General features: G+C 39.5%; 3 protein-coding genes across 3 annotated transcripts in view; 1 reads left to right on the top strand and 2 right to left on the bottom strand.

The window, feature by feature from the left end:
- LOC122074105 (metacaspase-1-like) overlaps positions 1-13,322 on the bottom strand; it is a 39,660-nt gene that overhangs the window by 25,173 nt on the left and 1,165 nt on the right. The gene's annotated exons all lie outside the window — the stretch shown is intronic.
- On the top strand, positions 6,842-9,448 carry LOC122074106 (60S ribosomal protein L37a). The gene is made up of 5 exons (XM_042638945.1): positions 6,842-6,994; positions 8,385-8,424; positions 8,826-8,914; positions 9,019-9,101; positions 9,190-9,448. Exons 1-5 carry the CDS (start codon positions 6,992-6,994, stop codon positions 9,251-9,253), a joined length of 279 nt encoding a protein of 92 aa, XP_042494879.1. The 5' UTR covers positions 6,842-6,991; the 3' UTR covers positions 9,254-9,448.
- The window catches only part of LOC122074104, a 6,467-nt gene continuing 4,109 nt past the window's right edge, over positions 10,965-13,322 (bottom strand). The window contains exons 2-3 of the mRNA XM_042638942.1: positions 12,260-12,518; positions 10,965-11,674 (exon numbers count right to left, since the gene is read on the bottom strand). Of these exons, the coding sequence (XP_042494876.1) occupies positions 11,495-11,674; positions 12,260-12,518 (439 nt within the window). The 3' untranslated portion in view covers positions 10,965-11,494. The remainder of the gene's footprint in view (positions 11,675-12,259; positions 12,519-13,322) is intronic.

The following is a 13,322-nucleotide window of genomic DNA, read 5'->3' on the forward strand; positions in this document are numbered from 1 at the left end:
GAAGATGAATGAGGCTAAGCGATTTGCTAAAGTTGAAAAAAAATTGATGTATCAACTATTTTAAAATTCTTAACCCCCCCCCCCAAAAAAAATTGACTATTTAAAATGGCTAAAAATATTAGTCAATTTCATTGAGCAGAGTAGTACTTGAGCACAAGTGTTGGTGGGAGTTACGCCAACAGAGATTATGAAGAGTGAATACCCTCATATTGTTGTTTTTTTGTTTTCTTTGTTGACAATCTTGGTCACATATCGGAGATGACGTGGCTAGTTTGAGTGACGTGGCCGAGTTCGATCTCTTGGGTGAGATAATAGTGCTACATGATGTGTATCGAGTGGATTGATTCATCCACGATAAGTGGTGTGGGATTCTGAGTCAAAACTGGTAAATTTGACTTGTTTAAGCTCAGGAGCATTTTCGACAATGAAAATGATTTTTCTAGAAGATGGTTTCTTCAAAAAAATTAGAGTGTAATTTATTCTTTTCCCCACACATGATTTTGTCTAGTTTCGATACCATATGAAGAAGTTATAGCATCCGCAGTAAAAAATTGGCTTATGCGATAGTTGGGGGCAATTTCGGCATTGAAAATGATTTTTTTGGAAGAAATGTTCTCTATACAACCTTGCGAGAGAAATCCAATCTTTCTAACACACTTGGTTTTGTCGCATTTTAATTCTATATGAGAAAGTTGCGGCATTTGAAAGGTTCAGAGGCATTATGGCCGATCGAGTATTTTGAAAAGTTGTAGAGTCGAGTCGTGATTCCAATGCTTTTCGTTTCATCTTGACTGGAGATCATACAAAGAAGTTATGCACATTTTCACGAGATCGGTCCGAAAATTTCGAACTGAAAAGTGCCAATACCTCTCGGTGGTGGGAGGGCTTTTTAGAAGTTGAAGTTGAAAATTAGGTGCTTTCAAGCTCTAGCTGGGGGTTCTTCAGCATTAAATTATTGAAGGAAAGGGGGCTCTTTGTATTAAATTAGAGTATAAGAGCTCAGATCCAACATCCATGACTGGGCCACTTTGCCAGGTGCTGATCTAGTGGTTGGGTACATGCATCTAAAGGATAGTTAAGATTCCAATCTCAAGCTCTATATTAGATCTCTTTAGATCTAATCTTGGAGATCCAGATCCAAAGGCCGGGAGTCATTTATTTTTGAAAAAGGATGAGACATATTTCCAGATTTTTCGTTGATGCAGCCAACCACAAGTCGACAACGAAAAGGTTAATGATGCAGGGCTGATGTCGATTGCATCAGCATGCATCAGCCCCTATGACATGCGTCAGCGTGAGTCAATGAGATTCCCATCGTGCGGTTGGTTTTAAACCCGAATATAAATGATCCTATAGCGAGGATTTAATCAACCTCTTGATCCAAGGTGTTTGGCTGAGATTTCGTAGCCGTTTGTCTTGTACCTACGGCTCAAATTAAAGGCATCAGTTGGAACCAAATCTACGATCAGTATTGAAGCACCATTGCACGTGCCGTCAATGCCGCCTACGCCACCCCTCCTAAGATTCCAAATAGTCTTTTCTAGTTACTTCAACTTGTAATGGCCGTAACTTTCTAACCACAAGGCAAATGGGTCCATTCAACTTGCCATCTCTCATAAATTTCACTCTTCTACCCATTGGAAAAAGAAAAAAAAAAAAGAAAAAAAAGAAGAAGATTAGATTTGTGCAAAGCTGAGATTTTTGTGATGCAAAGCTGAGATTTTTGTGATGCAAAGCTGAGATTTTTGTGAGTGAAGTCTCCCCCTTCATTGATGGGCAAGTATTGAGCTTTAAACTTTGAGTGAGTGATGTGTACTCCATTAAAGGTTGATTTGTGAAGTTGGTGTGCTACAGTGATGATGCATTGATTCCAAATCAAGAGAGGAAGGAAAGAGAAGAGAAGAGAGCTTAAGGGTGGTTGTTGGTGCTTTGAAGAGCAAGAAGACAAAGAGGGGAGAGGGTGTGTGCACTGAGCTTGTCAGTAAATACTTGAAGAGCCAAGTTCACTTTGAGAGGTCAAGTTAGAGGTTCTAGTGGTCACCAGAAGTTCCCATTTCATTTCTAGGTAATCATTTGTGAGATCCCCTAACTATAACCCTAGATTTATATAGTAATGTATGTATATTAGTAGTAGATGTGTATGAAATGAATGCATGCTAGCTAGTTGTGGATATATATGCTAGGTAGGGCTTGACTGTAGGGCATTGATTATAAGTCCCAATTTTCAATATTTTTGTATTTGATACTTAGTTGGTGCTAAGCATTGGGAGTGGGTGCCTTGCGATGGGTATTGCATATTGTATCGACACTGCGTGTGCCATATCAACTGTGGCTTGAAAAAATTAGAGTTGGGTGCTCTCGACTGTAAGTGCAATCAAAAGTAGTGTATTGAGTAGGTAAAAAGCCTTTACAGGAATTACTTCGGGGACGTAGGCATATTGTCGAAACCTCGTAAAATCCATATATAGTGGGTATGCACATTGTTTGCATTATATACATTGAAGCTAAGTCCGTGGAATGTGGAATGGGTGCGCACACTTGGAATTTGCCTATGAGTGGCTGAGTATCCATACGACTATATGTGAACCGTGACAAGTACATCAGGGTTTGCCAAGTCAGATTTTGGGATAGGTTTTTGGGGATTGGAACTAAACTCATTGTTTCACCCCCCTCTTAGTGACTACTGGGTTACAACACAAATTAGGATTAATGGACAACATTTTCTGTCCAAAAGCTCATCCTGTGCCATAGACACAAGGGGTGCAAAATGACCACCTAACCCCTCTTGGGAGCGTGCCCTCTTAATCTGGGAACAGAGGCATCTCTTGAACAGAATACATCTGCCCTTGGATTAAATTAAGGGTTTGTTCTTAAAACCTTTTGAAGAGAATGCCATGGAACTAGGACTTTTGCATGTATAGAATCTATGTGAGCCTCCACATTTCCTCTTCACCATCAAAGAAGAGATGGAGGATTTGGAGTCAAAGGATTGGAAGTCCATAAGTGATAAAAGGTCTAAGAGGTTACTTTGCAGTCCATTTTACTCTAGAAGCTCTGATTCCTCCTTCTAAGTTCCTCTCGCTAGTCATACATAACCCAAATGGGTTCCTTGTTCTCTTTCTCATATTTAACATCGCCGGTTCAACAAAGCCTTTTTTCTTATGTTAAAGAATAATTAACATATTTTTAAGTGAATCTCACTCTCACACATAGTTAGCAAATTCGGATTCGGGAATTATTCCGACGGAGAATTATTCGGAATAATTCGGACGATTAATTTAAGGATTCGGTCAAAAAAGCGGTCAAAAAATCTTATTGGGGTTTTTTTTTTAAAAAAAATTGTTTTTTTATTTTTTTATTTTTTATTTTTGGTTTTTTTTTTTAAATAATGTTTAAATGGACCGAATAATTCGGTTTAATTCGGATTTGGTCCGAATTATTCGCGATTTATATTCATTTTGGAAAAAGTCGTGAATTTTAAAGAATTTTATTTTTAATTCGGATTCGGTCCGAATTTTTGATAAAATTCGGAAAAATTCGGTTCGGCCGAATAATTCGCGAATTATTCGGCCGAATTGATAACTATGCTCTCACAGGAAGTCCATTTTCTTGTCTTCTCAAAAAATTACAATGGGAAAAGAAAATGAGTTTTTGAGCAGCGCTGCTAATCATAGCCAATGTACAAGGCCCATGATTTTCTGCCATATGGCTGATCTGGGATTAATAGTGATTTTGGCTTCATAAAGTCGAGTTGTAACCTACAATCCGAATTGGTAATGGGTTTTTGGAGTTAACTCACCCTCACGGGATCACGACCTTTTCTTCTATCTGAATTAGTAAATGTATTTTTTTCTAATTTTGAGACTTACAGGAGGCCCTTACTCCCAGACATAAAGGGAATGCATTACTACACCCCTCATGAAAGGTAGAAATATCGCCTCTATTGATGCTTTTACGTCTACTCCCATTCGCCTCTCACATTGGCGCAAGGTCACACTGCCGCTTGGGAACTATATATATATTTATGGGAAAGAAAACGCTCCATGCTGTTATAGGTCAATGAGAGTATACATGAAGCATATTCAATTAGGGGGTTAGCGTAGTCTTTCCGCATCTGTTGTGTCCAGGTATAGACACAGACAAATCGGTAGCATTCTATATATATATATATTTATTTATTTATTTATTTTCATAAACTTATATATTCCCTTTGGGCAGCCTCATTGTGAGTTGGTTTCCTAAGGTTGCTTTAATTAAAGGGAATGTAAAATAGATTAGGATTTTATTTAAATGATAATGTGATGATAGGAGACAATGATCGAGGGAACTTCGGTGGTGATGATCATGAGATGATTGGAAATGAGGATGCATTGATCGTTTGGATGAAGTGGCAAGATTCCTACATAATTTTTTTATCTGTATTTATCTTCAATGTAATCGTTATTTTTGTTGAAATTTGCATTTGGGAAGCTTTAAGGTTACAAGATCCCTTCTTCCTCTTTTTCCCATGAGGGGAAGAAAATCTCATAAGAAATAATTATATTGTCAGTAATATATCGACCTTGAATAAAGACGGATTGGGCTTGTCTCCAACGATCCTCCAACGAATTATCCAATGTTGACGCATGACACTTTTCAGATCCAATGATTGTTGGAAGAGATGGATATCACTTGCTCCCTACACGACAAACCAAAAAACTCATACCCGACCAACAACTCTCAACCATCCTCACTGTTCCTCGTGGTTTTGATCTTTCCTCTTTCCCTTCTATTTCAGGTTTTAAAGGTGCGGCAGCCATGTCTGCGGTTCCATGAGGAGATTGAATGAAGGGACTAGACAGATGGAAGATGAATGGAGAGGGGAAGGGTTCTACGGCTATAGCTCCATCACCTGAGAAGGTGATGGTGGCGGCTCTGGAGGTTACAAGAGAAACTCAAGAACAAAGGAGAGGGTTTCAAAACCCTAAATTGATTATACTTAAGTGGTCTAATTAAAATGAAACCCAAACTCTTACTACTTTTGTTCTCCAAGCTCCATAGCCACCTTGTCCTCCATCATTCTCTTCTTCTCCGGTTAAGGCCATCACCATCTCAGGGTAGGAGAAATCAAACCCTAACTCTCTCTTATTTTTTCTTTGTTCTTTCATTCTTCCCTCTCTATGTGTGTTATGCGGTAACGGTTTCTGCAACCCTTTATTTCTCTATCTCAGATTTGATTCCCTTTACCCATTCCTAAGTCATTTTCCTTTTCTCTGTTTAGTTCAATCCGGCCTATAATTTGATACAACTTTTACAAAATTCCTCTCCATTCTCGTCCTTCTCAATAAATAGTCTAGCTAGCTGCCCTCAAATATCAACGAAAATTTTGGACACCGAATTTGATCCTCTATACATGAAAGCAAAGGAGGAGAGAATTAAAAAGAAAAGATGAAAAGCCTATTGTCAATCTTCTTGGAGCTCGAAACTCATCAGGGACATCCTCCTCGGTGACGGTCTCTAGTGGTGGATAATTATATGATTTCTAGTAGGGAGAGATGTAGAGGGTTGGTGCAACTTCTTCCATCCATGGCTCCAAAACTCTTGCCATCTCTTTTGTGTGAGTGAACTCTTTTTCTTCTAATTAAACCCTTCCTCCAAAATGAGAATTTCTTCTTGTGTTTGCTAGTCTGGATGTGTTTAAGAATGAGCTGGATGTGCTCAAAAAGCTTGCCTTACCCTTCTTCTCCTCTTTCTCTGCTACAGATCTCTGCCTTAGGTTACCTTCCTCTTTTCCTCTCCCCTCTCTCTGGGAATGGAAAACGAGAAACACTAGGGGCGTTTGATGTTGAAACTTGTTTCTATTGTTTCTAGAAACGAAACAAAAAGCGTTTAATAAAATTATTTTGTTTCACTTGTTTTCAGAAATAGAAATAGAAAATTTTACCTATTTATGGTTCAAGAAATGACCTAAGCATGAAACAAGTAAAACTTATTTCGCCGTTTCAGGAAATGACTTGTGGCCATTCTTTCACTGATTACTATCGACTTCCAGAAACATGATTTATCAAACACCTTCAATTCCGTTTCTATTTTTAGAAACGGAAATTTATGTTTCTATCGTTTCTTGAAACAGAAATGACAGAAATGTTATCAAACGGTCCCTAAGAATTCTCCTCCTTCGCCTGCTACAGATCTTTGCCTTAGGGTTTAGGAACCTTTTGGATCGGGTCTTGCAATCATTGAGCATATGCTTTCAAACAAAAGGGTTGAATTGTTCACAATCATTGGATTAGCAAAGAGCCATGTGTTGACATTGGAAAATTCTTTGGAGGATTGTTGGAGCGGTTGGAGATCAGACTACTTGATAGGGAATGAGTGAAAACATCATCTGTAGTGAGTGCGGCAATGTTGTGAGCATCGGATGGTCGAGAAGACCTCAAGACATGTGCTCGGCCATCTAATGCTCACCGCACCACCACACTCACTACAGAAAATAACTGCTCAGAAAATGATTCCATTGGGGAAAAAAAAAAAAGAGGCTTCAACCTATTGGCCGCAAGAGTCTCTTAGCTACGATCATTTATGATACATTCCAAAGACTGGTAGGTCTAAAATTTTCCACTCTGGATGTATTGGCAATTTTGTACAGACCTCTTGGCTAGGCTCATGTGGTTAATTAAGGGCCTAAGCCTGGTTGTTGGACCCTGATGGACCTAAAGTTTCAGATCCAAATCTGGTGTGGTCTCAATATTGGCAAGCCCATGCTCCTCGCCTCATCCTGTGGGACCTACTTAATTGTGACTATGGATCGTTTGATTTTTTAATCTTGACTCACTGGATGGTTTGCGCAAACGGAGTTGGCTTTTCCCTTCGCCGTGTAAGTAACCCTATAAAACCAATAAAACGATAACGATCATCTTGAATTCCCTGAAGGTAAACCTAAGGTAAGCTAGGGTTTTTCGCGGCCCCTTTCCTCTCCGGCGACCACCGAAGACCTTTCAAGCGAATAAAAATGGTAAATCTTACCCGTCTCTATGTTTTATGATTGAATCTAAGTTTAATGTTCTGTGAATCTCCTTTTAGTCTTACTTTTTAGGGGTAGGAGCAATTTTATTTGCTTTAATCCTCATCGAATGCCTTCGCTTTTGATGGTTATAGTTGATGGAAGTAGGAGAGAATTTAGAGCTCTTCTTCTCCCTTTAACCCTCTGGTGTACTTGATGGCTTCTCTAGAATAGTAGGATTTCTAGATCTACTGTTGAGGAAAACTCTGTAAAGCTTGTGAATCTCTAGTGTCGGTTTATATGGTTGAATCGTCTTGTTTCTGAAATGTATTGCATTTAGTTTTCAGTAGCCTCACTTTTTTACTTGCTGTGCTCAAAATTGTTGAATTCTATTATCATTGCGGGGGCCTTGAATTCCAACTATTTGGATAGTACCGTGAAATATTCCTGCAGCTGATAAAGAACTGAAAGCATAAATTTAGATTTCTTGTTATTGACAAACATCTGTAGACTATATTTAGTTTTAAGAGATCTCCCAAGGCAGCCTGATTAGGTGGCACTGACTTTGGATTGAGTAACCATTGGCTTACTTTGGGGATTCTCAAGATTCGTTTTGGAGTTGGCTTAGTGTTAGTTTTCTCAGCTGGGCATAAGGGTTTTATCTGTTATTTCGCCAAGTTTAATTATGCATTTTTTCTGCTTCACATTCACTAATATATTCTCCATACTTGGTAATTTATTTTGGTGCTAGGGAACTCTGCTCGTCGGCATCCTGTACGCCCAGTGTGTGAAAATACCCAGCACATGTGAGAGCAGCTGGGTCTTTTTACACCCATCTGTGTCTGGGTGCAGGGAATACTAGACGAACAGAGTTCTTTCTCCCCTTCCTTTGATGTCACCGAGTCTTTTTCAGAACCAATTGATAGCTTTAGTGTGAACCACTTTTGTGTGACCGCACAAAATCTTATTTATTTATAGTGAGAAACTTGCCAATTAGAATTTCCCATACCATGTTTGCAGAACGTCCCACTTCATTAGTCACTGCTGTTGCGAATTGTGTTTTTGGCTTGCGTTGTTTGGCAGAATATCAAGCTCTCCTATTAATTTTCTTTTTAGATTTTTAAAATTCCCAAAACCCACAAATAGCATAATGAATTACCAAAGGGAAAATAGAAGGCTTCGATGCTTGGGCTCCTCTAGGAATTCTCACATAGAATAGAGTAGAGGGTGTTGAACTTCAGATTTCTGCTGCAAATTGGGTTGAGATCTGGTTGCCTTTCTGTCTGTAGAGGTTATTCACGGGATATCAATATAATCCATATTGTTTGATCCGTCATTGGTGCGCAGCTTTACATTACAAAAAGATTTAGTTTCTGGGCTGACTTGTTCATTACTTGTGCAGACTAAACGTACTAAGAAAGCTGGTATTGTTGGGAAATATGGTAAGTTCATTCTCTTTTATCCAGGCCTTGACACATATTTCTCTTTAAATTTTGTTTCTCTTATTATCTACTATTTTCTGCCCATATTGATGGGTCTTTTTCAGTGTCTGGACAGTTTTTCCATCAACTGTGACGTTCATTGTTTGATTGTTTGATAATTGTGTGCTTCACTGAATATTTTGACCGGTGTTAACTTTGTAGTCCAGAGTTAAACCTGTATGTCACATATTTGTGCTACACTACATCCAGTAGTCCAGGCACAATTGTATGGGCTGGATTTTATGATTTAATGGATAATGAATACCATGTGGGTTTTAGACGAGTGGGTCAATTAGGATTGGTAGTCTGAGGTCCTATATTTGTGATGAAAAACAAATAGTATTAAACGATTGCCTCTTCAGGAACCCGATATGGTGCTAGTCTTCGTAAGCAGATCAAGAAGATGGAGGTCAGTCAGCACAGCAAATACTTCTGTGAGTTCTGTGGGAAGGTACGGTATTTTCTTTCTTGTCAGTTTGGTTGGTTCCATTATTTTGAGTGGCCTACTGCATCCAAGAGGTTGCGCCTATTATAATCAATAGTACACTGGTGTAGTATGCTGTGAAGAGGAAGGCCGTTGGAATTTGGGGCTGCAAAGACTGCGGCAAAGTTAAGGCTGGTGGTGCTTATACATTAAAGTAAATACTATTACCCTCCATTCTTCCTATTCTTATTTACTCCTTTCAATTTTAGATACTAATTGTGCTTTGTCTAATTGCATTACAGCACTGCCAGTGCCGTGACCGTCAGGAGCACCATTAGGCGGCTGAGGGAGCAAACTGAGAGTTGAGGACCGGGATGCTTTCTGTTTTTATTTTTTGTCTGAGAGTCTTAAGTATTTAATCAGTTTTAACAATTCAAAACTAGTGGGAGTGGTGGACACAGCACTTGAACCTGGAATTACCTAGCTAGCTAGTGTTTTGGACAAGTACAATTTTGTTTCGTTTGAGTGAATGTTTAATTTTCATGACTATTCACGTTTCAAGCTTTTCTTGCTTGCTTCTCGTACTGTCTTTGCATGATCTGGGAAGCGAATGTCATATAATAAACGATTTTCAGAGAAATACCAAACTTGAGATTGGGACCCATAGAGACCAGTCTGGTTGCCTGGATGTAGAAATTTGAAACCTTTTGTTCCGTGCAAGAGAAATCGTAAGCTGAATTGATTTACATTATAGTTTATCATCAGCAAGCAGATGGCTTGTTATTGCATTGCTGAATTGCTTTAAAACCCGTTTCTCCATTGCAAGCAAATGGCTTTATTTGAATTCCATGAAGAAAATGTGTTCTTCCATATGCCAATATGTGAGATCAGAGTACTTACTAGACAACATCCTTGCTGTTAACACTGTTAGGGTTGTCTTGGTTGAACCATTGCTTTGTAATTCAAGAATCATGTAGGAGCTTGTTATTCCCAACAGACATACCTAGTAGAACTGCAAATAGCGAAGAAACCCTATTCAGCACAATTCTGAAGGAGAAGACACGCCGTTCTGAGACTTGGTTCTCCCTTCGAAACTTTTGCCCTCAGACTTGCAAGCCTGTCCGGGCATTGAAAGTTGAGCTTCAGAATTTAATCGAAAATGGAGGTGTGAGATAGTGTGTTAAAATAAGTGACTTGGCCAAGGGATTCTGTTCAAATCACCCGGTTGAGTACCTCTGGGAAATGATTGGCATGTAAACCAGCCATATTAGCAGTTCGGGCAGGTCAAAGGTGATCCTCCAACCTGGGGAGAATCGATAGGGACCTAAGTGAGGCTTAATGAGTGATACAAACAAAAGGGCTCCATAGGTAATGTTCAGGACCATCGATTCTTCAAACATCAGCCAACAGACCCGGGAGATTAGACAAGAGGGGAACTGAAGCCAAGAGCTAAACATATGCATGGCTGTACCCCCCAACTGCTGTGTCGGCATGAGCCAGGGCGGATTACCAATGGAATTTTATAGTCAATGATTGACTTTTATTGGGGTTGATTTATGGAGAAATCTTCATAGATTGATTGTGGCTCCTGGAGGAATCTAATCCTTCATTGAGCCACCAAACTGAAATTAGGTTTAAAGGGAGCTTTGTGGAGTAGCTGATAAGCAAAAAATTATACTCTAGTTGCCATTGCTGTTTGCATCCTCAATGAGGTTATCCACAGGTGTGTTCTGGATGTTGGGCTAGAGAGAAGATCTCATACTGTGCTGTTCAAAGTTCCCTCCAGATGCTGGAACCCATTCAGCATCGACTTCAAAGCCAGCAGGGTATAGCAAGAGAAAACTTTGGCTCTTCAAGTGTCTCCTTAAATCTATGAGATCAACAGGAAATGGCAGTGTATTGCACTCAAGGACATCAATAACAATCCATGGATTGCATTACGAACAAAAAGGGGAATAATTGTTGGATGCGCTGGAGAGAGTAATTATGCCAAAGAGCACTTGTCAAGACCTTCATGACCCTTTTGTTTCTTGTTTGCAGGTAAAAGGAAATTTATGTGATTCAGAAACTATTACCATGGTATAAAGGAGGGAGTGGTTGTGTAAAGTCACCAACTCCCCCGATCTCTTATACAAAAGCCATAGTTCACATACAACAAAGTGCATGGGCTGAAGTTTCACCTCGGTGCCTTGGCACTTGCATTACAGCTAGCTACACTTTACATGTAAAGAACAAAAGAAGCAACAAAATTAAAAAAAACCCCACCTACAAGCACCTGGTAAGTGCCAGATCTTCACTGAAACTTCTAACTCATCCTATATACATATTACATTGACGCAAAAGGAAAACTGACCGGTGCCTCAAATCAGTTGGCTTCAACTGAATGTGGTTTCAATCAGATAACTCAATTTTGCATCCTCTTGCACGAAAAGGGAAAGAGAATGCAGGAAAGAAGAAAGGAAATGAGAGTATAAATGAAAAAGCAACAGCTACAGAAAATTCTGTGTGATGATATTCTGTTGTTCCTTCGCTTGCTCTCTTCGATTAGGTTATGTCTGTTGTCAATTTGGTCTATGAGCACAATGATGGTCAGCAGTGCATTAGTGGTCACACGATTGGAATTGGTACATCATCAATGTCACTGTTGTGATGCAGTCGCTTTTGGACAGCCTTCACAGCTGCAACTCGTGCTGCATTGGCTGCTTTATTGGCAGCGGCCACAGCTTTGTTCACCCTATCATCGACTCTGGCAACATCGTACGCTTTCTCTGCTGCTCTTCGTGCTTCCTGTTGAGCAAATCCAATAAAAAAAATTCCTCACTGTAAGTTTACTTTCATGTTCCAGCTTTAAAGTTATCATATTTCACATGTGTCATTGTGGAGACAAACATTTATCATCTCCTCTGATAAAAGGTGGGTTATGATTAATACAGTTGATTGCTGCTTTTTAATGGTCAATGGCATTAGGCATTTCATAACCAGACGGACATCAAATTCAAAATTAAGTGAGGTGGGACGATACAGATTGACTCACATCTTGCCCAATCGGCATCTGACAGAGGTTCAACAGAACAGATGAACTGGTCTAACACAAATTAGCCTGGTGACCAATTCTGATCAATTTGATGTCAAAATCGGTTACCAAGCTAGCTTCATCCACCGAGAAGCTTTCCCAAGGTCAACCAAGCCAGTCCAGTACAGGTACCACAATAATTTTCACTAAGAGCTTAGGATCATCTATCTAACAATGTGATAATAAGATATGGCTTGGGTCAAATGGGAGCTGTGTTTATATTAAACAACATCATCTGATTTCCGCATAATGCTCAGAAAGATGGCATCACTGTCACAAGGGATGGTGAGTGGAGTTACCTGGACAGAATTCAATACTTTGGAATGGTTCACGGCAATGGGAGATCCAGGGTGGGTGTTCTGTGTACTTGGAATATCAAGCAGACCATTTTGCCAGTGTCCAGGTTGTGTCTCCCCATTCCTGAATGTATACATTCCAAGCCCTTGCCTCCGTCCCTCATGCCAGGCTCCTTCATACCGATGACCATTTGCAAATCGGTATACTCCAAAGCCATGCATCTTGTCTGCAAAATATTCTCCAGCATAGGTATCTCCATTTCTGCATTCAATACAAGTATACAACATAGTTGGGTATCAGAAGATGAACAAGTATATTTTCATGCACAAGTTGGGCATCAGAGGATGAACAAGTATATTTTCACGCACATAATGTATCAAACCACATGCAATGAGATACTACACCTAATTTATCATGAGAGAATTTTCACCATAAAGTCCTTTCCATCATATATACAAAGGAACTATCAATTTTTTTTTTTTTTTGGTTCAAGTTACTTTCAGAACATTTCAGCTAAACCCATAGAAGTAAATGTATGTAATATAAATGACCAAAGATCATATGAAAAAGTACCTTTATTTTATTGCTTATGTATAACTCAGATGCTCTCAACCCGCACATCAACACCCACCCCCCTCCCTCCGAGCACACACACAAAGAAGGGGAAAAAAAAAAAAAACTACAGCATTGGGGGGCTATTCGATATTCTATTCTCTGTCTACTTGCTGATTTCTTTTATCAGCCAAGAAGTTTCCTCATACAAGAAGGAATCATACTTTAGTAAGGATCAAAAAGAAGAAACAAGGCTTTCTATAGTCCTAATAATTAGTAAAGTTGCATCCAGTCGGATAAATATGGCATTATGAAGGTAAATTTCTGGGGCTTGCAAAAATTTGATGTGGGCATGGTAAAAAAGGCTTCATACGATTTTAAGCAACTAAATGAATCATCTCTATGACTACTGCCTTAGCTATGGAATTTTCCATATCATAGCCCATTCTTGGCATACTGGAGAATGGGATCTTCGAAGAGGAACCAAGTGGCAGACCCCCCCCCCCCCCCCCC

This window comes from Macadamia integrifolia, chromosome 3, assembly GCF_013358625.1.
Source record: "Macadamia integrifolia cultivar HAES 741 chromosome 3, SCU_Mint_v3, whole genome shotgun sequence".
NCBI classification, from domain to species: Eukaryota; Viridiplantae; Streptophyta; class Magnoliopsida; order Proteales; family Proteaceae; genus Macadamia; species Macadamia integrifolia.

Bases quoted from the DNA above. Each gene is read 5' to 3' on its own strand.
- LOC122074106 (XM_042638945.1), top strand. The intron at 8,425-8,825 runs GTAAGTTCATTC...TTGCCTCTTCAG, and splicing joins TGGTATTGTTGGGAAATATG to GAACCCGATATGGTGCTAGT. The intron at 8,915-9,018 runs GTACGGTATTTT...ACACTGGTGTAG, and splicing joins TCTGTGAGTTCTGTGGGAAG to TATGCTGTGAAGAGGAAGGC.